The sequence below is a fragment of the Ambystoma mexicanum genome, chromosome 4q (genome assembly GCF_040938575.1).
Source record: "Ambystoma mexicanum isolate Mex_15411 chromosome 4q, UKY_AmexF1_1, whole genome shotgun sequence".
Taxonomy (NCBI): domain Eukaryota; kingdom Metazoa; phylum Chordata; class Amphibia; order Caudata; family Ambystomatidae; genus Ambystoma; species Ambystoma mexicanum.
The window spans coordinates 1248970982-1248997226 of NC_090928.1; the positions used below are offsets into that span (position 1 = coordinate 1248970982).

The following is a 26245-nucleotide window of genomic DNA, read 5'->3' on the forward strand; positions in this document are numbered from 1 at the left end:
GCTTTGGGCCATGAGAGAGAAGGTTGCGTCAGACCCGGAGACTTGGGTGACCCGGTGTCACTGTGCAACAGTGACAGTAGCCGATTATCGTTTTCCTGCATTCTTTCTTGTGCCTTGAGACCATCTGCATTGGTACTTTCTTTGTTCTACAACCGAGTCAAGAGATACAGCTCCTGTTGGAAACCAGACCCACATCTGCACCCGCAGCGCCTGTGCACTTTCAAGTTGAACTGAGGCCAGGAAATCGAGCCCTTGGTGACCCTCTCCAGACCTGCCATGTTTGGACAGGAACTGAACTAAAGGGGAGTATTGAAACCACTTACCAGTGGCCCCTTGTTCATCCATTGCATTTTACGCACGGAGGAACCCTTGTGGTCCTCTTTTGCTTGGGTAGTCCCCACTTCCTAAAGCCCTCCAAAAGTTGGGAATAATATATAGCGCTACAAACCCTCAGGTTTCTGAGCGCTGCTTATTATTACCCATGGTGTGTGGTGCGCATTTATCGACCCAGAAGGATAAAAGCCTGAGTTTGGCCCTGTCGGGATTCGAACCTGCGTCAGCAGGCTCTGCACAGATGTCAAAGCGAGCGCTCTACTTGCTGTGCTATCAGACCTATAGCTTTGTTCATCGCAGGAGATCCTACCCAGACTCTTGGAACCTGTGTTCACCCTTCAGAATCCTGTCTCTAACTTTGCCAGCTCCTTAGGAACTCTACTTTGTGACTCTCCGCACAACCGCTAGCTTTCATGAGTGCATCGAACATTGAGCACAAGGCTCCATTCATCGTAGGGCTGGATTTATAAAGTTAGGGTTGCCCATCTCTGAAGATTGTCTATGCTAAAAAGATTGCCTGCCCTTTTCCCTTACAGGTATTGGCAGAGTTTAGAACTTTATCGCATTGACTGTATATATTTTAAAAAGTGTGTTGTTTCAGTGCTATTTCTACTGTGCATTCATTTTTCACTTTTGGTTATTCTTCGGCCAAATAAATCTTGTTTCTTTTTTTTTCTTCTTCTTTCTTTTTCCTCTTGGTTTTGGCTTTTTTTTTCCTTCTTTCTCCTATCTTTTAGAAGTACGATTGGTATGGTTGTGTTTTTCTAGATAATGGATCTAAGGAATCTTGAAACAAAGTCTTATTTGTCTTTTTTGGTTCTTTTGAAGTGTGAGTGGAAAGTTTATTACTTATTTAATGGAGGAAGAGAGCTTTTGAAACAAAAGTTTTTTCGTTATGTCAAAACTGTAGTTTTTTCAAATAAAAACAAAAAAAATTGTATACTTCTGTCTAATTGTAATTCTTGGTGTAACTGTGTCTGCTCATCAAAGACCTCTGATCACCCACACTCCTCCTGAGACTTAGCCTTGACTTCTCTCCAAGCTACCGTGAATTGCTCTGGCTATCTTCCCAGAAGTAACCCCTATTTCACTAACAAGGGTGGCCTACTAAACTTTGTTCAACAGAGCAAAGTTTAGAAATCCATTCTAACACAGCCAGCGATAAAAAGCATAAAAGGAGTTGTACAAAAGGTACACTGCCACCAGCCTGATTAGATGGGCTTATCACAGCAACAAAGTGTTGCAGGACAGGCGAGAAAGGGATACGGTCATGCCTGCGCCATGGGCGCATACATTTACAATCAATATGGACCTTATTTCCCATTTGGAAGACTTTGGTGCTTTTCTATTTTTCCCAACAAACTACACTTACCACAATGCACTTGGCTATAACCATCTTTTCCTCGCCATTCCTATTCGCCATCTTCGGAACTACAATTCCCAGAAGCCCTAGGGATCTGCTCTGCTTCCACCAGCTCAGGAACAGAGGGAGGAGGTCGATTGTCTACAGGTGTGCGGATCCAGGTGTGACCAGTTTGCCTGCCTCTGTGCTGGGCTGGGCGGTATAAAAGCTGCTGCGTGCAAGGGCTCAGGCTCTTGCGTTCTGTCGCGGGATGACACCCTGTAATGAGAGGCACAGGACACCCAGGAAGGGTTTCGGGTAGTTGTGCCGAAGTAAGGTGGACAGATAAGTACACACACAGCTGAAAGTAATGAGAACGAAGAGTAATCAAGTGTAGCAAGGAATAAAGTACTACAGAATGGATTCCCTCTAGGGGTGTATGCAGATATGGGAAAAGACTATTCCACGGACCTTAGGAAAAACTCTAGCCTTCTGCACAGTTTGCTATAACAGAGGCCCACGCTGTTTGCTCATGGCTTGGAACAACAGCTATGGGTGTCTAACGTAGAAACGAGACAAGGGAAGGGGCAGAGGTTGCCTGATGAAAACCAACAGACAAGCTCTGTACAAAAGGGTCTACAAACAGTACAAGAGAAGATACTTACAGACAAATCCAGGAAAAGGAAGTTGATAGCAAACTAGCAGAAGGAAATGAAGGGAAAGTCATGTAACAGGATTGGATAGCAGAGGACAGTAAGGAACAAGGTTGAGAGCTCAGAGGAGCAGGAAAGCAATGAGCAAGCCCACAGGAGCAGGGCTGTAAGGTAGAGAGCCCAGAGGGAAAATGGCTTAGGGCAGCGGAGTAAAGCAGGCTGCACGGCAAAGATCCAGGTATCCAGCAAAAGGTGCTGGGGGACTCACAAGGAGTGGTGATTGCACACAAAAAGAAATCTATCCTAACAGAAGTAGTGTTAGGAAAGATTGTCTATTTGCCCCTTTCCCTCCATAGATTCCAATGGGACCCCCCAGTCTTTTTGCCTATTTTCTTTTGAACCATTTCCTGACTGAGGTACGTAAAACCTTCTGCTTTCCCCTGCATCTGATACATATAGATTGAATATTGTAGGAGCGAAAACGCAACCCTGTTGCAGACCATTCGTAGCATTACTCGCCTGCGACAATGTTCCGAGTTACCTAGATGCACCTGCAATTTGGAACCTTCATGCAAACGGTACAATATCAAAAGTAGGGAGGATGGCAATCCCATTCGATGAAGCTTCCCCCAAAGAATACGCCTATCCACCATGTCAAACGCCATAGTCAACTCTATAGATGCTACATAGACTGGTACACTTCCCTGTTTCCATGCTTTCCACTGCAAAATATTAATTAGTAACCCCCCTGTATCAGTGCCAACATTTTTAGGGAAGCCAAATTGCCACTGAGATAAGATCATGTTTACCTCTGCCCACTCTTGGATGTGTTTCTGTACCAATCCTGAAAAAATCTTAAGAGTCCGCATCCAAGAGTGCGATTGGTCTGTAATTTTCAGGGGACGACCTATCACCTTTTTTTATAAACTGGCATGCAAGCTAAGCGCCATGTATCCGGGATTTCTCGCACCTTAACTAAGTCAGTATAAAGCATAAATAGGATTTTTGCCCAGACATTTACGTTACCCTTAAAAATAATATTTGCTAACCCATTGGGCCCAGACGCCCTAGAAGATGATGCCTTACATATCAGCAATTTAATATCATTTTGTTCCATTGAAAAATCCCATGCATGTTGAATCACTAAATTCGGCAATTAATTTTTGATCTTAGAATGGGCATAAACCATACCGAAATGACCCCTCCACTGCGGTTCCGATATTGCAGAAGTTTGTATTTGGGCCTGTTGCACATTTCGGTTACTTATTAGGGCCCAGAAAGATTGGAGGAATCCCTTAATGTTGCCAACATAGCTTCCCCGTCCACCTGATACAGCTTTGCTCTGTGGGCTTTGATTTTATTCTTCCATTTATTCTTGATTTTTTCCCCCTGAAACTCTCGGTACGGGAAAGGTGCGGTTTATGTAGAAGTCTCAGTTCCCAAAGACGATTATTTTTTAATGTTCTAACTGCTGCATCACAAGTATGTAGATGCTTTACCTTCCTTTGGTTAGTGCAAGATACAGAGACTGTCTGGTTGATAGTTGTTTGTACAAAGTGATCAAAAGGTGTCAACACTATACAGCGTTACAACAGATAGTTTTCCTCAGGCACAATGAACTTGCCAGGCCATATAAAAGAAATCGAAAGATAAATATAGTCAATTTTTGTGGAAAACTTGCCATTGAACCATGTAGCTGTGTCCACAAGTCACCCTGTAACTCTCCTGCATTAATGATTCCCCATACTTCAAAGAATTTACACCACAGATGACCCTGGGCAATCTTGTTAATATGATCTCCCCTTATAGGGTAATATTCTGATCCAAGGGTACGTTTCCCTCCATTGTCTGCTGGAATTCCGACATTAGGATCACCCGCAACCACTATCATCACATCTGGGTGGAGTTGAAAGGCTTCTTCTATAATTGCCCTGAGTGATTCTAAAGAGTCCATCATGTAATTTTTTACATTCCAATACATCTTAACAACCAAACAATGACTGGAACCAACACAATTCGCTATCTTAAATAACACAGATAGGCACCATTTTGGTAGTCGAAAGATTTTTATAATTATGGGTCCCCAATCCACATGTATGGCAATGATCACACCCCCAGAAGGCCTACCCAATTTCCCTTGTGTAGCTAATTCCGAATGCACTACAAAACTGTCTAAGACATAAGGGGTAGTGAACCAAGTCTCATGAAAACAAAGGAAAGTGCATTTAGATAACAGGTGCCAGATTTCTGGGGATTTTTTTAAAAACCAGTGGCCCCTCGTGTTCCAAGACACTAGGGTAAAGGTACCTATAAGATTAACTTTTAGGCCCTGAAGCTGCATAATAGAATCTCACAGAGTCGCTGCTAACCACCTCAAACAGGGTCGTTTAAATCATCATCATTCTGTTGCCGTACCTTATGGTTAACCTCTCGGGCTGTTCCATGCCCTTAACTTTTAAAATTGGCAGGTCAGAGCCTTCACTGCCATTTTGCAGACCTCTACTATAGTTGCAGAGGTCATAACCATACCTATAAAATGTTTCTGCCTCCTGTAGTACTGCTTCGTAGATTGCTCTTCAGCGAAAGACTATTCTAACAGTCATATCTCTCGGGGTGAACATAATCAATTTAATATCGCCAGATGAGATAAGACTAAGATTCAGTATCTCATTGAATAGGGCCAAAATTCTCCTTCTGTTCAATGAGACAGGCCCACCTTGCTGAAACAAATAATACATTAGGACACTAGGAAGTTCCGGAAAGTGGGACTGCCTCAGCTGTATTTCATCACATGCCCGAGAATGTATATAAAGATATTTATTTACGTACTGCGAGTCTGGTTCATTCCGCACGCCACTCTCCACTTGGGATTTCCCCCATCTGAATCTTTCCGCCCCTCCTTTCAACATATCCTTCCTCAACTTCTTCAATAGGGGCTTGCACCAGAGTCTGTTACTATAGGTACCTTCGGATGCTCCTCCGTCATTAACGTCATCACTCTCTGCACAGTTCTTTCAGCCAAGGGTTGTTCTCCCTCTATACCATCAAGACCCAGTCCCTTGGTACCATTATTTACTGCATTCCCGCCTTCGATCATTCGTTTCATCACTCTCCATACCATTCTTTCGGTCAGAGATAGTTCTCTTTCTTCATCAGCAGGTCCATTATCTTTACTCTCCGCTACATTTGCACGTGCCTCTGATATAAGACCTTCCCTCCACACCTCGTGATGCTCTCAAATATGTTTTGCCATCCCTGGTCCGCTAGATTGGAAACTAGATTTAGCTCCAAATATCCTAGAATGGGATAAGGGCAACAGCTTCCTGCAGTCAGTGGGGACAACTGCCGACTTGAACATTGGTATATCTAAATTCGTTACTGGGTCCCCTCTCTCATGCATTCCACCTTCAACTAGATGATTATCAATATGTCTAGTTTCTACAGATTCACTCAATTCTGAATAGGTGTTAATGGGATCAGTAATGACAATAACTTCAGTTTGTGCCAGTGATTCCGTCTCTTTCCCTCCTATTTCATTAAAGGGATAGTCCAGTAAAAAAATGTATTTAAAAAATAGCTAGCCAACATAAAAAAAAAAAAAAAAAATACTACCACTTTTTTTTTTTAAACTTCCTATGTAAAATTTTGAGCTATTCAAGCTCAAAATTTGCAAAAGCAAGCACATGGAAGCATCCATTTTGTGAAATGGATGCCCGCCTGTGCTGGCTTTTGCTTTTGCGGCACTAATGAAGGAAAAGCCAGCCAGCTGTAGTAAACAAAAGCTACCGCTGGGTGGCTTTTACTTCATTGGTGCTGTACGCGGAGGACGGGGACCGGAGACCAGAGCAGGAAAGCTGCAGCTGAATCTCGGTAAGTGCTATTTATTTTTTTTTAAAAATAAGCACTAGCTGCGTTTTTTTTAAAGTTTTCCGGGCTGGAGGAGCCCGGAAAACTTAGAAATAAAACTGCAGCTTTAAAAACGTTGTATTTATGTTTACGGTCGCTTTTGAAGCGACCGCAAACATAAATACAACGTTGTGTTTGAAAACGCTGCGGTTTTTCTTTCCAAGTTTCTCAGGCTTCTCTGGCTCGGAGGAGCCTGAGAAACTCGGAAAGAAAAACCACAGCGTTTTCAAACACAACCGCTTTGTGTTCCTGCCTGCTGTGGCTATCACTTTGGGTCACCGGTGCTCCCCCAGGGGAGCACCGTGACCCAAAGTGAAATCCAAGGCAGGCAGAAACACAACGCGCTTGTGTTTCTGCCTTAATCTGCTTTCCCAAATCTGATTTAGGCAGAAACACTGCAGCATGTAAACACAACCGCGTTGTGTTCCTGCCTGCCGTGGCTTTCACTTTGGGTCTCCGGTGCTCCCATCGGGGAGCACCGGAGACCCAAAGTGATAGCCACAGCAGGCAGAAACACAACGCGGTTGTGTTTGAAAACGCTGTGGTTTTTCTTTCCGAGTTTCTCAGGCTCCTCCGAGCCGGAGGAGCCTGAGAAACTTGGAAAGAAAAACCACAGCGTTTTCAAACACAACGTTGTATTTATGTTTGCGGTCGCTTCAAAAGCGAGCGCAAACATAAATACGTTTTTAAAGCTGCAGTTTTATTTCTAAGTTTTCCGGGCTCCTCCAGCCCGGAAAACTTTAAAAAAAAAAACGCAGCTAGTGCTTATTTTTTAAAAAAAATAAATAGCACTTACCGAGATTCAGCTGCAGCTTTCCTGCTCTGGTCTCCGGTCCCCGTCCTCCGCGTACAGCACCAATGAAGGAAAAGCCACCCAGCGGTAGCTTTTGTTTACTACAGCTGGCTGGTTTTTCCTTCATTAGTGCCGCAAAAGCAAAAGCTAGCACAGGCGGGCATCCATTTCACAAAATGGATGCTTCCATGTGCTTGCTTTTGCAAATTTTGAGCTTGAATAGCTCAAAATCTTACATAGGAAGTTTTTAAAAAAAAGTGCTAGTATTTTTTTTTTAATGTTGCCTATCTATTTTTTAAATACATTTATTTACTGGACTATCCCTTTAACTATTTTTTTTTTTGGGGGGGAAAGAAATGTAGGAGATTGATCTTGCTACGGCTATCTGTCTACCTCCTTGTTTTTTTATTTTTTCCTTTTTTTTCATGGTTTCAGTTAGTGTGCCAGCCGCCACAGTACCTCCCTCCCTATTGCAAATCACATCCTCCTCCCCCGACACCCAGATTTTTTGCCATATCAATATCGTTTACCTCTTCTCTGATCAGATTCCTCCCATTTTGTTTTTTACACTCTATTCTGACCTTTTCCTGGCTTACGCTTAGTTGTGTTATTTGCTCTTTTGGGCGATCCCTCCTGAATTTTTGGCGAGGAGGCATGAATCTCTTTCGCTTCGGAAACACTCCCCTCAGTTGAGCCGTAATCAGCATCACGGGCGACCCTTGCTATTTGCTCATGCGGAAGCAACCCTGAGTCTTTTCCCAGTAGTCCAGCGTACAAATCAAATTAAGCACAGCGCCTCTCCGCCCCTACACCACCCGAGCAGCCAAACAGTCTGCTTTGGGCTACTTCGGGTGCGGGTGCGCTGGAGGAACGATATTAGAGCAGATTTCCGGGTAGGAGAGGGCAGGACCACAGAATGCAAGTAGCCAATCACAGCTCTAAGTAAACAGAAAGGAGAATAGCGTTACGCTGACATCACAGTCGTTTTTCAGACCTGAATAAAGTTCACTGTTGAAAACTATGCTGAACTCAGCAATAACAATGTTCAGTCCTCATAGGACAGGTAGTTCCTCTACCTCCACCGTTACGGCAGGAAAGCTTCATGCGGCTTCTTGTTGCCGATGACGACACTCAGCGTGCAGCATCCAGCCCAGCCAAACAGTCTTCTTTGTGCTACTTCGGGTGCTAATGAGAATAATGTGGCCATAATGGTTATCGGCCCAAGCGAAGTGCGTCTGTGTGCACCCTGATGCCTGCAGGCTTTTGCGTGTTATAAATAAATAAATACATACATAAATGAGGGCTCCGGACCGTTATCGCCCATTCCAGCCCCTGCAATGGAGGATAATGGCCATTAGCACCCCAGGTTCCCGTTTTGGGGAAAGTCTTAGTTACTTACCTGTAACTGATTTCTCCAGCATAGGTATCTTTCTTAGATTCAGATGCTTGAATAGTCCCCGTCGTCAGACCAGGAATCCTCAGTGATTTAAATCATTATTAAAAAAAAAAAAATATATACACATTATTTCCATAGAAAATGAATGTAGATTGCCCATAATGGCCTATGAGCCATTCAATTGTGTAGTCCCTCCACCTGACTTTGGTCCTTTATGGCCCTAACCAATGAGGTGGCAGGGTTTAAGCTCTGCCCCCAGGCAGCCATCTTCAGATTTTGAGCCGTAGAAGACTACATGTGTGATGACTGCTGGGCATGGGAGCAGCCTCTCAGGGGAGGCGGACAGGCGCATGTGGATCTATGAAAGATACCAATGCTGGAGAAATACAGTTACAGGTAAGTAACTAAGACTTCTCCAGCATTGGATCTTTCATAGATTCAGATGCTTGAATAGAATACCAAGCAGTTAAAATATGCCTATACATTATGTATATTCTGCAGATCCTTCTGCTCGCCTTACTACACAGCAACTAAATAGGTTACATTAGTAGGGAAGGCGGTAAGAGAAGGTAGCTCCTACCTTACGCAAAGAGATGGCGGAGAACTGCTTGACCCACTGCAGACTCTTTGCTGGTATCTTCTGCCAGGCATTAATGTTTGGCGAACGTATGCAGAGTGCTCCAGGTTGCTGCTCTACAGATGTCCTTTAAAAGGTACTATTCAACGGAAGCTGCTCTCCCTCTGGTGGAGTGAGCTGTGTTAGGCAGAATCCTGTGCAGTTCCCTTGGGGACCACTGCAAAAAGATTAAGACTACAGGAGTAAGCAGTAAACCTAATTGGTAGCAGTCTGTACCACCCAGATTTACCTGGTAGCTGTGGCTGAGCAGTTAGATTTCTCTCAAGAAGAGTTAGGCGGTATACAGAGGATACACAATAGGGCTAAAAACACAGTAGAACAAGCAAACACTGACCAGAGCTTTGCATCAAAAGTATATAATTATTTATTTAACACACACTTTAGGAAATACACTAGCACTATTAATCAAAAGCAAGTTCCAACCCAATCAGAAAAGTATTTACACCTCCCTTAGCAATTACTAGACAAGTCTAAGTTAAAACACCACCTTTTGTCAAAACAGAGGTGAGCGCGTAACTCAGATGGCACTCCAATAATTAGGTTAAAGGGAGAGAAAAAGGCAGGTCATAAAAATAAAACAGTTCCCAACACTTTTAAGAGACAAAATCAAATTACTGAAGGCAGGGTATACTGTAGAGCCAAAGTTCATAGGCCAGGCCCACTTTGAAGGGAGCAAGGCGAAATGTGCCCAAGATCACACGGTTTAGCAATGCATTCAAGTCTTTGTAGAAATGTTCAAAAGAGGTTGGGGTGGTTCAAAAGATAACGTTAGAAGGTCTGGGGGCCAACTCAGTTGGAAAGCCAAGGATTTAAGGGTCACCTTGGGCAAACCGAAGAAAGGGAGGCCAGGTGGAACACAGTACCTTTAAAGTTGAGGAAGCTCCAGCGGTGGCAGTTTTTCCTGGCAGCGGGTGCAGTTCGTGGTTTCGACCAGGGGAAGAGAGGATCTCGTCAAGGAGGAAACTTGGAGTCGTTGCACTGCCAAGGGAAGAAACCACCCGCGGAGTTCGTCGGTGAAAAGGTGCGTTCCTGGTATTCGCGGTCACGGTGGTGCAGCTTGGCTATCCGGCCGCCGGGGATCTTGGTACGGGCGATTCGACCAAGAGACGTCCTGGAAGGCAAAATGGTTGATCCCACCAGCTCAGAGGAAGAAGACTCTTTCAGCAGAAGATCTTCTCTTGTCGTCGGGAAAGTGGTGAGGTCGTTGCAGCAGGGCTCCACCGGCGGTGTTGTCATTGCAGATGGCTCAGCTTCTCCCCTCTTTGGATTTCTTAGGTCCTGTGACGACTTCTGAAGTTCCAGTCCCAAAAAGCCCTGCTTTTATGCAGAAAAACCCCCATTCAACAGCCTAGCTGTCACTCAAACATGCTAAGTGGTGAGCCGGGGCGGCTCACCACTGGCCCAATCAGAACAGAGTGCGACTTGGGTTGCTAAGGCAACAGTCCAGGGTGCCAATTCCCCCACCCACACATCCTGTGGAACCCAGACAGAGTGGCACCAGTTGGAGGGCTTCTGTGGAGAAGCCTGCCAAAAAGTGGAACAAAGGGCCCGACCTTGGTTGGAGTTACAAAGACGGACACAAACGCCATTTTAGAAAAGAGTTCTGGCAAAAAGACCCAACCAGTGATTTAATATTAAATAAATAAACCAGCTGTATCTTTAACATTGCACCAAAAAGTGGTGCGTTTAAAATCAATGGGAAAATCCCATAGGAAATATTCCGGTGGAATATTTTGCGTGGTAACCACTGCCACCAGCCAGAAACTCGACAAGGGGGGACAGGACAGTGCCCCCTTGAAAACAGACCCAGGGGCAATCGAATTAACCCCTTCCAGTACGTCCACAATATGATTGTACTGGTTCTGTTCACAATTTTGGACTAGTAAAGTCAATGGTGACTTTACATGCCCTGGGAGACAGTAGTCAGTCCCAGGGTATGGAGTCTATGTTTGGGGGTCACTATGACACCCCTGTGTTACTGCACTGATGGGGCTGTGTAACATACACGAAAACAGATGATACCCTATGGAGTAAAAATAAAACCCATAGCCCATAAGCACACAAAAAGTCAAAGACATACCTCAAATAATGCCTAAGAGTGGGAGGAAAAGAGTCTCACTCTTAGCAGGGGAAAAAAACAAACCCCAAAAAATCCAGCAAAGCTGCTGGGGGACTCACTAGGTTTGGGAAATTAGCCTTATAAGAGAATTCTCCCTAACAAGCTGAAGGCGGTCTGGCAAATGGATCGCCTTTAGACTGGTGGCAGTGACTGATACATTGGGTTACCCAACGCGCCAAGCTCTGCTTTGAAATGGGCTGCCCCTTTGTGCAGCCAGCAAATTCGATGAAGCCTAGTCGAGGATCGGATCTCCTCCTTTGTATTGAACATTTTAGAACCCTTGCTACAAACAGCGAATGTAGCGATCTCTCTGATATATGATATGATAGGTTATTTATAAAGCGCTTAATACCCAGAGACATTAGATGTGCGATTCATGAAGAAGTTTGGAAGTACGATGCGCTCGGTGAGCGACATTTCTGACAGCACCGTGGGTAAGAATTTAGGATGCATTCTCAGGATGACGCGGTCCTTAAGGAACAAGGTGAATGGAGGTTCTGACGACAGGGCTTGCAACTCACTAATCCTCCTGGCTGACGTGATGGCTACTAAGAAAGCCGCTTTCCAGGATAAAAATGTTAAGTCACACCTATGAATTGGTTCTTATGGTGGCTCCATGAGTGCTGCAAGGACCGTGTTCAGGCTCCACGAGGGGACCAGTGTTGGAGTTGGTGGGTAAGTGCACATCAATCCTTTCGAGAATATTTTGATAGCCGTTCTGGTGAGCAAAGATTGTTGAGCTGGATTTGTCGTGTATGCCAATATGGCGGATAAATGCACCTTGATGGATGATAGGGGGAGTCCTGCTTTAGCTAGATGCAACAGGTAAGGTAGTACTTGTTCAATCGATGCAGCGAGTGGTTGCACTGATGATGATGATTCACACCACTTGGTGAAACAAGTCCATTTTCGAATATATGTGGAAAGGGCCCTAGAGGCCTTCATTGTATCACAGCATTCTGTGGGAAGATTCAAGTTAATTTGTTTTCGCTGCTCAGGAACCACGCCTTGAGTGGCAGGCTTGCTGGGTCGTGGTCGAGAACCTGGCGAACCCAATCCGGTGCCATTAGAATCATTGAGCAGGCCTGTTCTTTCAGTCTACCAAGTACCCTCGCTACGAGAGGAATCGGAGGAAAGGCATAAAGGAATTTCCCCGTCTAGTCCACTGAGAATGCATCCCCTATCGAGAGGTGTTCTGGATATCTGGAGGAAACCTGTGGCATTTTTTGTTGGCGCTGGTGGCAAAAAGGTCAATCTGCAGATGCTCCCATTTGTGAAATATCCGTTGGACTTCTGCTTCGTCTAGCTCCCATTCGTGGGCTGCTGTGTAGTCACTTCTTAACTTGTCTGCTAAGAAATTGTCCACTCCAGGCAGGTGTCCTGCTTTGAACTGAACCTTGTGATGCAGAGCCCAAGTCCATAGCTTTTTAGCTACTTGAGACAACATCTCTTACCTTGTGCCCCCTTGTTTGTTCGTGTAATGCATTGTGGATGTGTTGTCTGTCTGGATAGTTACCACCTGCCCTGCTAGCACTGGTAGGAAGGCCTTTAGCGCCCACCGTATTGCTCTAAGTTGCAGAACGTTGATATGTAGTTGGGACTCCGGACCGGACCAGGTGCCCTTTATTTGCAGATCTGCCAGGTGTGCGCCCACCACCCCCCAGCCCGATAGTGACGCATCCGTCCTGAGGAGAAGGGTTGATGTCGGAGCTTGAAAAGGCATTCTCTGTAACAGGTTTTGAGATATACTCCACCATCGAAGCACCTTGTGAAAGGTTGCTGGTAGCTGGTAGGTATCCCCCCATGACCAGAGTGCTTGTTTCCACTGGCGGTCCAGGGTCTCTTGAAATGGCCTCATGTGAAGCCTGCAATTTGGTATGAGGAATATACATGAGAACATCATGCCCAGGAGAGATTTGAAAGAGCGTACCATGGCTGTCGCGTTGCCTTGGAACCATGAGGTCAGATGGATTAATGCCGATATTCTGTCTGCCCATGGTCTTACTCTGGGTATGCTGGTGTTGTGTTCTGCTCCCAGAAAGAGCACTGTCTTGTTGGGTATTGGGCAGGATTTTGCCTTGTTTTTTATTGTTCTTGTGACTGCCGTGCTCGCAAGTTTGAATGAACTCGCCCTTATAAGCCAGTCGTCCAAGTACGGGAATACCTCAGTGTCATGATTCCTGCCCCTCTTGTCCCCAGCCCTCCAAGATGTCAGGCCGGAGCCAGGCCACGATCACCTACATGGCCCTCAATGGACTCTCTATCCCTCCAAAGACCCACTTGGAGTCAGACTTGGCGCTTGTGGCACTTGTAGTGCATTGATGGAGACAAGATGGATGCCCCCACATATTTCGGTTCCTAGAACTGCATGTGCAGTCTAGTCTTTTGGGTGTCGTTCAGCCCAGAGACACCCGGGATACCCAGAGCCTATTTAAGCCACACCCAGGCTGAGAAACATGCTTTGTGTTTTCTGCACCTGCAGCGTGACACTCGCCGTGTTCGGATCCGTCTCCAGTAGGCCTGCATCTTTCTTCTGCGCTCAGCTCCTGCAAGAACAAGAACACTGTTAGGAACAGCCTTACCTTGCGGCACTTCTGCCCATCATTCATCGTTTCTTCTGTTCTGCGGGCATCTTCGGCGGAGTCATTCCCATTCCGGCATGCCGATTCCTAAGGAAAAGGGAAAAGAACAGAAAAAAGCCTTAGTAAGCATTCTGCAAATCTTTGCTTATTTTTAAAGACTGTACGAGCTTCAAACGCTTACCTGAATCCCAGCCGCTCTGGGGGAACTCTGTCTCCGGAACTTCTCATCCATCTGCAAGAGGGAAAAGACACTCCAGGTTAGCGTGGAAACATCTAGAGGCGCCGCATACCACGCTTACTCACAGCATTTCTTCTTCATAACCAGCATCCACGCTGAAAACATTGCGGCACCTAAAAGACACAAAAAAAAAACTCAGTTCAATACAAATACGAAAGGGTCGCATCGCGCTCTCACTCACCTTCAGCGCTACTCATCTCAGCAGCACATCGCCATCCCTGAACGCCGGCTAAGGAAGGAAAGGACCGAAGTTAGATAACTGTTCAAAAGACTCATTATACTTACCTGTCGGACTCTTGCCAGTGAAGTAACTAGGCAGCAACGGGCCCACATCAATCAACGCGCCCCTGCGCGGAAAGCAGGACGGAGAGCAAACTTTCCTAGAAAACAAGGTGAGCTGTGGCTCAAAGTGAAGGGTTGGACTCCGGGGAAGAAGAGGTTCAAGCACACAGACAATAGGGAGTTAAACTCTACCAATCCTGTGTTTCAGGCCCAGTCTCCAGTCAAATAGCCCCCAGGGAAGGGTTCGAGGTCGTAAGAGGTCAGAACAGGCTGAGTGATGTCCCTGTGGATACCAGGTGAGCGTTACACTCAGTTCCCGTTCTTCTGAGCTTTGCCGCTACCGGTGCAAGGCACTTGGTAAAAACTCTTGGTGATGACTTTAGTCAGAATGGGAGGACGCGGAATTGAAAATGTGACTCCTCTATTGTAAACCTGAGGAACTGTCTGTGGGCAGGATAAATGGGGATGTGGAAGTAGGCGTCTTCCAAGTTCAGAGAGGCCAGGAAGTCGTGTTGGTTTAACCATGGGAAGACTCTCTGAAGGGATGTCATCTTTAATTTGATGCACTTGATAAATGTGTTGAGCACTCTGAGATCTAGTATCTGTCTCCACTGACCAATTTGCTTTTTCACCAGGAAAAACCGGAAGTAGAAGCCTCTTCCCATCTGCTGGTCTGGGCCCGGTTCTATAGCCGCTTTTAGGAGCAGTTCACGTGATTTTCCAACATTACCTGTTTCAAAAGATGTACCTTGTGTGGGGCAGGGGCAAAGGATGGAGGTAGAAATTTGATGGTGTGACCTTCACAAATCACTTGCAACACCCATTGTCTGATGTTATCCTTTGCCAGCGTTCGTAATAGCGGTTTACTCTTCCTCCCAAGGGGGTGTGCCATGGGAGTGGAGGATAGGAGTTGTTGATTCTGCTTACTCTGGGTTTTGGCTTGGATAGAGCCACGTCGTCCACTTTGGGTGTATCTACTCGTTCACTGATGGCATCTGCTGTCTTGAAAGGTGCTGCCCTGTGTTTTTTGACTCTAGGGAGGGCGAGTGAAGCCTCTGTATTTGGATGATCACATCGAAAGGAACCAAAGGATCTACGATGTTTGTCTTTAAGGGAACTGATGGCTCGTGCTGTATCAGTGTCGGTCTTTATTCCCTTGAGATGGTCGTCAATCTTTTTCCCAAACAGGTCTTGCCAATCTTTCAAAGGCATATCTAATATTTGAGCTTGAACCTACGGTCTGAAGTTGGTCGCCTTCATCCAGGCTTGCCTCCTCAAGACTGTACCATGGGCCATGTGTCTGAAGCCTGATTCTGCTATGTCTACTGCCGCGATCATATGGTCGGAGGTAGCCTCACCGTCCAATAGGATTGCTCTGGCTTCTTCCTGAAGTTCCGTCAGTAAGTGTTTGGTCAATTTGGACATGCAAAGCCATAGTTCACGGTCCAGCCGTGCTGTCAAGGCCAGAGCGTTGCCACCCGATATGGTCAGAGGCTGACGAAGACAACTTCCTGCCCATGGCTGCAATTTACGCCCTTCTTTGTCAGGTGGGGCTGATAAGGTCTATGATGGATTACCCAATCTTTTCCTGGCTGCAACCGTAATAAAAATCTGGTTTAGTGTGGCCTCTCAGGAATAGTGGAGCTGTGTCCGGTGCTTTATATTTCTTCTCTAGTCTTGAGACGATTGCCAGTGTGGACAATGGTGTAGCCACAATCTTAGTTCCAGTGTCCCATATGGTATATAAAAGAGGAATCATAGTGATTGTTCTTGTATGCTTATCTCTATGTTTATAAAGAACCGATTTCTTCTCCTCTGATGTGACTTCCAACTTGAAACAGTCTGCTGCCTTGCCGATAATTGTATGAAAAGACACCAACCGTCGGTTGGTGAAGAATCTCCTGGAGAGTCCTCCTTCCTAGGTTTTTCTACGATGTAATCATCCCACTCGCTTTGCGTGTTGGGCCCATGCGTAATCTCCCCTTCTTCAGGGTCTGAAAAATCTCTGAAAGGATCCTCCTGCCAGTCTGATACTGATGCGATAGATGGAACTACCGTGGGGTCCCTTGTAGGTTGCCTTGGCCTAATATCTCAGAGGGGCGACCCTTGGCGGCGAAGCACTGAGCGTCATTCTCTTAGATCTGCGAGGAGGCTCTGGTAAATGCAGCCTCTAAGGAGGTGTCCTCCTAGGAGGAGAATTTCTTGGTGTGCTACGACGAGGTGAAATATCCCTCTGGAGGGGTAGTTTTTTTTATCCTTCGGTGTAGAAGATGGATGTCTGTCTCTGACCCCTGTTGAATTTGTCAATTATCCTTTGCATTGACGCCATGAGTGATAGATCGTATGGGTCAGTGGGCTCCTCCGTAGTGGGACGACAAGGAGGGCTATTTTCCTTCGGGGTGAGAATAGGCTGTTCACAAATGAATTTGGTGTCTGAAAATTCTTCATGCAAAATGATGTCTGGAAGTTCTGTCATCTCTCTTAAAGGAGACCGTTGAGTTCCTATTAGTTGACTGTGGTCCTCCGGGGTGTAAGGAACTGTGCCCATTGGTTTGCTCAAACCTCTTTCATTGGGTGGCGTACCTGTGGCATCTGTAGACAGGGTCTTGGATTTACTTTTCTCAGTCGACTAGGAAGTGGATTGTGCCGTCAAACATGTTGGCAGTTTTGTTGACAATGACTTTGTCGACCGTAGCTTCGTAGACGGGTGATGATCCCTCTCCGTCGACGAAAGCTTTGTGGTCAAGGGATGGATTCCCTTTGTCGACGACTGCTTAGTGGAGGCTGATTTCAACGACGAGGACTTAATCGCCGATGGCAAGGTTTGAAGCGTTGTCGTGGACGTTTTGGGTTTCGTTGAAGGCTTGGTTTTCGACGGACCATTATCGCTGGTGCTGCTAGTTGACTGCGTTTCCGTAGACTATTGCCCTTCCCCCCCAGATTGTTTTAAAACGCCTCCTTACCTTCAGAGGTAGTTTTTCCCCAGACTGCCTTGTCTTCTGGGCTACAGAGCCAAGAGAAGGTGTGAGAGAAGCCAATTCCACCTTCCTCTTGCTTTTATGTGAAGGAGAAGTACTCCTTTCCATTGAAGAGTCCCTTCTTTTTGAAGTTTGCCTCTCAGAGGGTTTTTCTAGACGGCACAGGAGCTGTCTTAACGGATTCTTCATCAGAAGAGTGCCTTCTTGACTCCAGGTTTAGAAGAAGTCTTCTGTGCCTATCCTGAAGAGTTTTGTTGGAAAAAGTCTTGCAAATGTCGCATTTTTGGATGTCATGAGGATAGAGGCAGTACATGCACTGCTCATGAGGATCCTTCATGAAGACAAGCTTCTTTTTACATCTAATGCAGTCTCTAAACAGGGAAGGTTTTTTGACAGTTTGTTCTTCTGACATGGTGTGAAGAGATGTTTCACTCGATGAATTTTCGATTGAAAATAATGGTTTTCTGAGCCCAGAAACACTGAGTAGGAAGAGCTTAATCAGGAAATCAAGGTGGATTTAAATTGAGAAAAAGTTTAACAGCCAACAATGAGAAAAAAAGAAAAACTCAGAGCTGGAGGATTCCCTCTGTCTGTTAGACTGTGGGGAAAAATCTGAAGATGGCTGCCAGGGACGCAGCTTAAACACTGCCACCTCATTGGTCAGGGCCATAAACAACCAAAGTGAGGTGGAGGGACTACACAATTGAATGGCTCATAGGCCATTATGGGCAATCTACATTCATTTTCTATTTAAATAATGTATATATACACATTTATTTAAATAATTATTTAAATCACTGGGGATTCCCGGTCTGACGTCGGAGAATGTTCAAGCATCACAATCTATGAAAGATCCAATGCTGGAGAAAAAGGATTTTTCTTCTTACACCGGGAAGCCTGCGGTGTCCTGCTGTAGGAAGGAAAATCCTTTTCCAAGATGGCCACCATGGAAAGGGAAGGTGGGGCTCTGTACAGGCGAAGAGAAAGCCCTATGACCATATTACCACAAGCAAATTATTTTTCCCCTTTCAAACCTATCCCACTTTTGAATAACTTTACAACATAGCCGGTCCCAGGTGGACATGGCCACTTTAACCCCATTTGTCCCTCGCGGTCATGGCCAGTAGCCAGATTGTCCGGGTCATGACTTTATTCCAGGACCCGTACAATCTGGCCATTGCCCATGGCCACAGGCTATACCTCAGTCACCAAAAGGTATATCACTATTTTTGTACCTACATTATGAAACTTGTCCAAAAAATAAAAAAAATACGGGCACATTTGCAAAACCATGCTTCAAGGTCCTTGCCAATGCTCCTTACACGAATTGCTTGAAATCCGTCCATGTTATTTTTTCAAAAGTGTCAAAATGTATGTACATACAATAGTCATAACTTAACCCTCAATTGACAAAATCCATTCAGGTTTTAAACAAACATTCAAGGTTGGGTCTATAATCTCTCTGAAAACCTTTGTCCACATTAGTCAAATAGCAACAAAGTTATAAGCCATCTACAAATGTTGAGACCCACCTCTAATTTAGCTCCCTCTTGACAAAATCCCACCAAACTTTGTAAACACATCTACATCTAGATTTAAAATAGTTCTGCAAACCTTTGTGCAGATTTGTCAAATGGCACCACATTTAGAAGCCTTTACAATATTTTGGGACCCCCCCCTCTAATTGTGTTCCCTCTTGCCAAAACAGCTCCACACTTTCCAGAACCATTAAGAATCAGGTCTAGAATACAATTCCCAAATTTCATGCAGTTTCATCGAGTGGCGCCAAAGGTAGAAGCCATCCAAAAACTGCTTTTCAACAACCCTTTAATGCAGAAATAGGCATAGATGTCCCCGAACATCTGAAGTGTTCGTGAACATCACAGGACGGTCCGTGAACAGACTGTACACGACTTTGTGGATGAAAAACACCAGTTTTTTGGCTTTTGTCGGCCATATCCCATCCCATCCTCATCACGCTTCACCTCCCCAGAGATCGTTTGATAAGTTTGACAAGTGCAATGATGTGTTTAATATGTTTTTACCGCAATGTTCACAGACAGGGCCGCTGTCTGCAAATCTAACATGGCGGGAGTTTCCAAAAATCTGACGCACTTCGCGCTTTTCACCATCCAATCAGTGGCCGCGTCCGATGTCCGCAGACATCACACCGCCCTCTGGACCAAACAGAAGCCTTTCCGCAGAGAAATCGGGTAAGTGAGTCCTCGGACCGAACCCAGATATCACTCATTTCTTTTTACCTGCTTTTAGCCGTTTTAAAGAAAGTTACTGGACAGATTTACACCAAATATACAAAAGCAAGCTTTCGGGACCAAGCCGCCACTCCTGCCGCAAATTTGGTGAAAATCCATCCAGCGGTTTGGGCTGTAGGCGTGAGCAAATCTTTTCCATTGTGCCAATGGAAAAAATAATTTTGGGACCCCTCCCTATAACTTGCACCCCTTCATAAAACCTCACCAAACTTACCCAGATAATTCAGACGAGACCATATACTTTTTTTTTGCAAAGTTTGGTAAGGATTTTCCAGGGGGAGCAAAGTTCTAAGCCGCCCAAAAAAATTCTCTTGCTATGAGTTGAGCAACTTAACCAGAACTACAGGGCCGCTACATATATGAAAAACCTACATACAAAAATATGGAGTGCGGAATGCACTCCAAAGAGCAGCTGAAAGTCAAATATCCTTTTCGCAAAAAGAGAGTCACCACTGAAATCCAGACAGCATAGTTTCCTTTATTTTAATGTGCCGTGGAAAAAAGAATACAAGCAAACACATTTTGCGGTTCACACTCTGCTTGATCATGTTGAGGGGTATAGACACAGATGATAGACTTAAATTTGGTAAAACATCCATTTGGTAGCAGGCTGGAAGAGAGTACCACATCCTAAATGAGGATCTATTACATGATATGGGGGCCCACATCTTGTGATTTCTTGAATACTACAAGTTGCAATGCTTTGTAAGTGCTTACATTCTACACATGATAAAATCTCAAGTGAGAGATGCCGTCATGTTTCTGCATTTGGAGATTGTTAGAAATGGAGCTCACGTTGTAAAGTCAAACTTTATAATTATGTGTGGCATTTGCCTAAATAGTTAAGCATTGTAAGCTGAAGCCACTCAATTTAAGTAGAGGCTACAAGTACGTTCTGCACTAGTGGCAGAACGCCTAATGGAAAGGAAATTTAGATGAACCTCACCATAGACATTTACCTTGTGCCCAAAGCCAACAATCTCCATCATTGCATTCTACGCGGTGATATCCTGCATGCATATTAACTTCATATCTTTAAAAACAGTATAATTGATTGAACCAAACGCATAATAAACAAATATGCAATCTGACATTATATTTAGAAAGTGCAAAATAATACATAGCAGCCATTAAGAAAGTGCATTATACCTAGGCGCCCATATGTACCCCATACAAAATGTATGGTATCATACCTGTTGTGTGAGAAATATTAAGTTTTCATTTTACAAATCTGAGTATCTAAATTTGGCAAATGATCCTGTATACAGAAATATAGTAGTATTATATATACCCCATCTATGTCTAAGCTTAATGCAAGACACGATACCACTATATTTTTTTTAATGGCAACTTGATAAAGTGCTAAGTGCCTGTAAATCAGAACCAAATACAAATAACCAATAAATGAAACTCAGGCCACAATAGACACAACCAGGTAACAATGATAACACCTACAACAATCAGGGATAATAGCAATATAATAAAGTGCTTTGTGCATGCAAAATTACCAATATAAAGTGCCATGTGCTTAACCATAACACTCAGTCCTTGCAGATGTGCAGTATAAAGCGGTCTAGGACCTCAAACCATGACTCTAAGGATACTCTAAAACCGTCACTGACAACCAATGTAGTTAAGGGTAACATGGTCTATAATCTATATGTCAAACAAGAGTCAAACAGCCTCAACAGAGCAAATTGCATCTAAAGGGAGTATATAAATGATAATAGCAAGCAGGCAGATACACCTCATCCAAGCCTCGGAACCATCTTAGGCTCGCTACCCAGTGTTGCCTTCTAGGCTCAGTAAAAAGAGTATAAAAAGTAGTCTCTCGTCATAGAGCGTCAGTATACCCAAAGAGACAAAGGAGAGGTGCAACAAATGTGTAGATTTCTTCATCTTACTAGCAAGACAGAGAGAAAATGTGTGTCTGTCTGTCTGTCTGTCTGTCTGTGTGTGTGTGTGTGTGTGTGTGTCTCACAAGGACCTGGCCCTCTTAATCATTGAGAAGTGCCTGAGCCCTCTATAGGTTATGTAAGGAAAAAGGTAAGGAATCTGCGGGAGGAAGGCAAACATTATAAAGATTTCTTCTTTAATGGCAAACACTGAGAATAAGTCTAAATGTGCTAATTCTTGTAAATACGTACTTAGGAGGTCAATGACTTCTCGGGTCAACAGTCGGACCAGCTGCTCCTCAAGCATTTCCTGGGACTCTGGGTTGTCATCTGCAGTGCTATCTTCACTGTTAACAAAGGAGGTCAAAGAGTAAAGCTAAAGTTTGAAAAAAATACAACAGGCAAGAGAAATGTGTCACTGGTTCAACATTAATCTGGCTAGAAGCACCCTTAAGCCAGGAAACAAGAATTGCATTGTGGTTTTAATGTACGTTTTACTCTTTAAAATTAACACACAGTTCATCGGTTTCACAAATACCCCTTTGAACACAGTTTCATATATAGACCAATACAAGAAACAGTGACATGCATATAACAATTACTCTGCAGAGTAGGCATCTTTCATAGATTCACATGCTTTCAATATTCACTGTTGACATGATGGGAAATTCACAGTATCATTTAAAAGCAGTTGAAACAAAATTTGCATCAAAAGCATAACGTGTCCACTTTTCATGGCTTAATTCCATTTTAGAATTTTGGCTACCTAACTTTTTGGGTCCCCTATAACGTTTACTCTTTTTCCTGGTTTTTTCTTTGACTTGACATTTGTGTTTTTTTTTATAACTCTGTTTATTGGTTCATACACAAATACATATCGACTTAAACAACCAACAAGGTCACATGGCATAGGTCATAAATACAGCATTTCACACCATGAAGCATTGCAGGGCTAACATAGGTGTATCGCATTAGGTCCAGGGACATATAACACAGGGTCTGGGTCAGTTACTGCATCAGGGAACATTGTGGGTCGCCGGGCCTTCAACAACAGGCAATCACCCAGTATCCTCCCACTTCTCCCAAACCTTCTGAAACTTCCTGGGGCACCCTTTAGTCTTGTAGATACCTCTTTTTCCAGGGATGCACATCTGTCTACCTCATTGGACCATCTGTTTATACTCAGTTTTTCGCGCGAGCCCCATGTTGCAGTGGTTTGTCTCTTCCCCACACCCAGTGCAAACCGCCAGAAAGGTCTTCTCTAGTTTAGTAAAGTCTGTCTCGCCCCATATACCCAGCAATATCAGATCGGCTCCTGTGGAACCAAGGACCCCAAAGTAGCAGAGATCTTGTCAATACATTTCTTCCAAAAGCTCTGGAGTACGTCACAGCCCCACACCATATGAAAGAAACTGCCCTCTGCCCTTTTGCATCTCAGACACTCCTCAATGTCTGCCACTCCCCATCTTACCATCGCTGTTCGGGAGCAGTATGCTTGGTGTAATATTTTGAGTTGAATCAGTCTCAGCTTAGCATCAATACCAATATCCTGTGGAAACATTAGTGCTTCCGGTGGGCCCAAGTCCGTTTCCGATTTCTCTTTTAACCTATCCAGTTCTTGTGTTCCGAAGGAGTTAATGACGTGATATAGCACAGAGGTGACCTTGGTCGGGATGCACTCTGGGAAAACATTGGTCTTGAGGGGGAACATTTGGGAACCTCTCTTAGATCAGGTAATTGGTTATTAAAAGTGTTTGTTAATTTGAAGTGCCTGTAATGCTCGCTAGGTTGGATCCCGAATTTCCTTTACAAAACCTCGACGTCCAGGAGGTGTCAGTCTTGCACTAAGTCTGCAAGTGTGCGTATAGCCCTGTCCCTGCCAGATCGTGAAGTGTCCCATCTTCTGGATTTTGGGTAGATGTGGGTTATGCCACAGGGGTTGCTCGAGTGAGGCTCCCGCCCTTCACCCAATATGTTGGTGGGCCTCCCCCCAAACCGGTCAGATGTGTAGCGTTATCCTGGACACTCCCACCATCCTTCTGTTTTCACTGTATAATATCTGAAGGGTGGGGTGGACCTGTACTGCACATCACCAGCCCTATTTGCGCTGCCCACTAGTAGGTACAGAGACAAGGCAATCCAATACCTCCTGTTAGGTAAAGCCTCCTGGCAATAGGACCCAACCTTTGGTATAAGTCTGAACTACACAGGTTGGTAGTGTTGATGAGCAGCCAGGCTTATCCCAAGAGGGGTCAATATGAGTAGTTACACAAATATTCACAGTGACAAGTATCCAAATAAACACTTACACTCAGGGTTTCTTGATACCTCCTCTTCACCTGAATGTCCTTCTTCAGATGATTCGTCCGTGGGAATGTCTCTTCTTTCTCTCCAAGCTGTAGCAGGATTTTTATTGAGGAATTTAGGCAGGGCTCGTCCGGAGGCCACCTTTGCCTTATGCAATTGCTCAGCAGTGGGGACCTACAGGGAGGCCACCCCACAAACAGGGAAAAGCTTTGCCGAAAAACCCTGCAGTGATCTTCGTTCCAGGTAGGTATTGCGGTTTTAGGTGATTCAACGTATGATTGAGTGCCCCTTCGGAAAGGCAGAGAGATGGAAGGTAAGTACCAATACCAGGAGGAAACCAAGCAACAGGCACGTCCCCGGTTCAGGAACGTGACTGCCTCGGCAACAAGGGATAACCGCGAGAAGCGCGGAAAGTTGCTCGTAAACCAGAGAGGCAAAGAGAAAACAAACGTGGAAGGAGGCGTTCCGAGGAGCGGAAACGAAGGACAGCAGGGAAGGGGAAGAAACAGGAGCAGGGAGGAAAGAAACTAGGAAAGGGGCACGAGAGTACGAGGAGTAGCACTCGAACAGCGTGTAAACCAAAAAAGCAATGAGGGTTGCAACGCGCTGTCGAAAACTGCAGACGCGTGTAAATACACATCACAATCAGGAAGTAAAAACACTAGAGTGCTGCACCCGCTTCTGCCGTGTAGCAATACGGCTTAACCCTTCCTCCATTGAATCCACAACTTCCAGGGTCTGCGGATCATGACAGGAGCAATATAATAGCAAAACACAAATACCTTCAAAAATGCACACCCTTCGTTCCTAAATCAGCAAACATCCATTTGGGATGCCACACAGACACTTCCTACACCCACAGGTGACATCAATAGTTAGGACACTGTGGAAATCGATATATTACTGTTAGCATTTAGAATAGTACTGATGCCCTATTACACATCCCCAGACGGGAGTTTCACAGAATCCTCCAGAAACTCCTTTGGAACAATGGACACCCGAGAATAGCGCTCCACACCCTGCAGCGTTCCATCTGGGAGGGAGGCATAGGATTGCCGCATATACAGACGTACTATTGGGCGAGTCAGATGGCAGTAATAAATGACCTATTACACGACAATCCCTCACTACCTCACATTAAAGCCGACACCCTAGATGCAGCGAACATAACCCCACTAGAGTCCCTATACCGGAAAACTAATACCAACACTACCAAAACAATGGCTGCTCACCGGGCACCACACTGGGCAGAGGCGCATAAACATATAAACTGGGAAGGGAAAACCACACCGGTACAGCCACTGTGGGCAAATAAACATATCCCTGAGCTGGACAGGCTCCCGAAATGGCGGAATTGGATAGCTGCGGGAATAACAAAAGTTCGGGATGGGGGAATTGTGCCATTTGAGGAGTTGGTGGATGAGTTCAACCTCCCTGTCACTGACCGATACCGACATACGCAATTAAGTCATGCCCTACAGCGGCACCTGCCTGACCTGCGTGACATGGCAGACTGCACCCCTATAGAGAGGAACCTGGTCCTAGATAGCATAGACACCAAATCATCTCGGTGATGTATAATGTTCTCACCTCATTTGCCACACCGGAGCTATCGAGTCTAAAGTCTAAGTGGGAAAGGGATGTGGGAGAGATACTGCCTGAAGACTGGATAACAATCCTAATGTACCCGAGAGAAACTGCCATTTCGGCCAGATTACGCCTTGTCCAGCTCAAAATCCTGCATAGAATTTACTATCCAAGGGTCGCATTGTACCGGTGGGGTAAAACCACAGACCCGAATTGCCTGTGCTGCCGCCAGGAAGAGGGCACCTTTTTCCACATCATATGGGACTGTCCGCACATCACGTTATACTGGCAACGCTGCTGCGACACACTAAGGTACTGGGTCGGATCATGCCCAGAGATCCGAAATTGATGTTGCTGGGTGTCGAGGACAAGGGTGAGATGTCTCGTACTGATAAGCTACTGTTTGCAACCACCACGGCACTGATCAAACGCAACATTGCCAAGCTGTGGGGATCGGGGGTAACCCCTGAGCATGCACAATGGATAGATGATGTAGATGCATGCATTGCGATGGAGCGAAGAGTATATGCGGCCAGAGGATGTCCTGGGAAAGCCGGGAAAATCTGGGAAAAGTGGGAGAACGCACAATAAGACTTTTGTACAACACAGGCCTGTGGCTGGAATGTAAATGAAATGTAAGAGTGTACATGTAATTGCTAATATAACCTTACGCTACTGAAATCTGGACCTTATGTTCTTTTGTAATGTTTTTGGTTGCTGGACCCCTTCAGGGTCATTGTTTTTTGTGTATTATACAACAAAACCAATAAAAGTGTTTAATCAAAAAAAAGAATAGTACTGAAATGAGTGTCAAAGAAAAGGTTATTAGAACAAACCGAGATCTCAAATATTCTTAAGCAGGCAAATACTTTTAGACACCCCCTAATTCAGAGGAGAGAAGAGTCTTTCATGAAAACAGGCTAA

General features: G+C 45.0%; 1 protein-coding gene across 1 annotated transcript in view; it reads right to left on the minus strand.

Annotated features, from left to right (window-relative positions):
* Window positions 1-26245, minus strand: part of LOC138468323 (exportin-5-like) — a 1170237-nt gene that overhangs the window by 190643 nt on the left and 953349 nt on the right. Inside the window, exon 26 of the mRNA XM_069608829.1 lies at window positions 21680-21774. Within this exon, the coding sequence (XP_069464930.1) occupies window positions 21680-21774 (95 nt within the window). The remainder of the gene's footprint in view (window positions 1-21679; window positions 21775-26245) is intronic.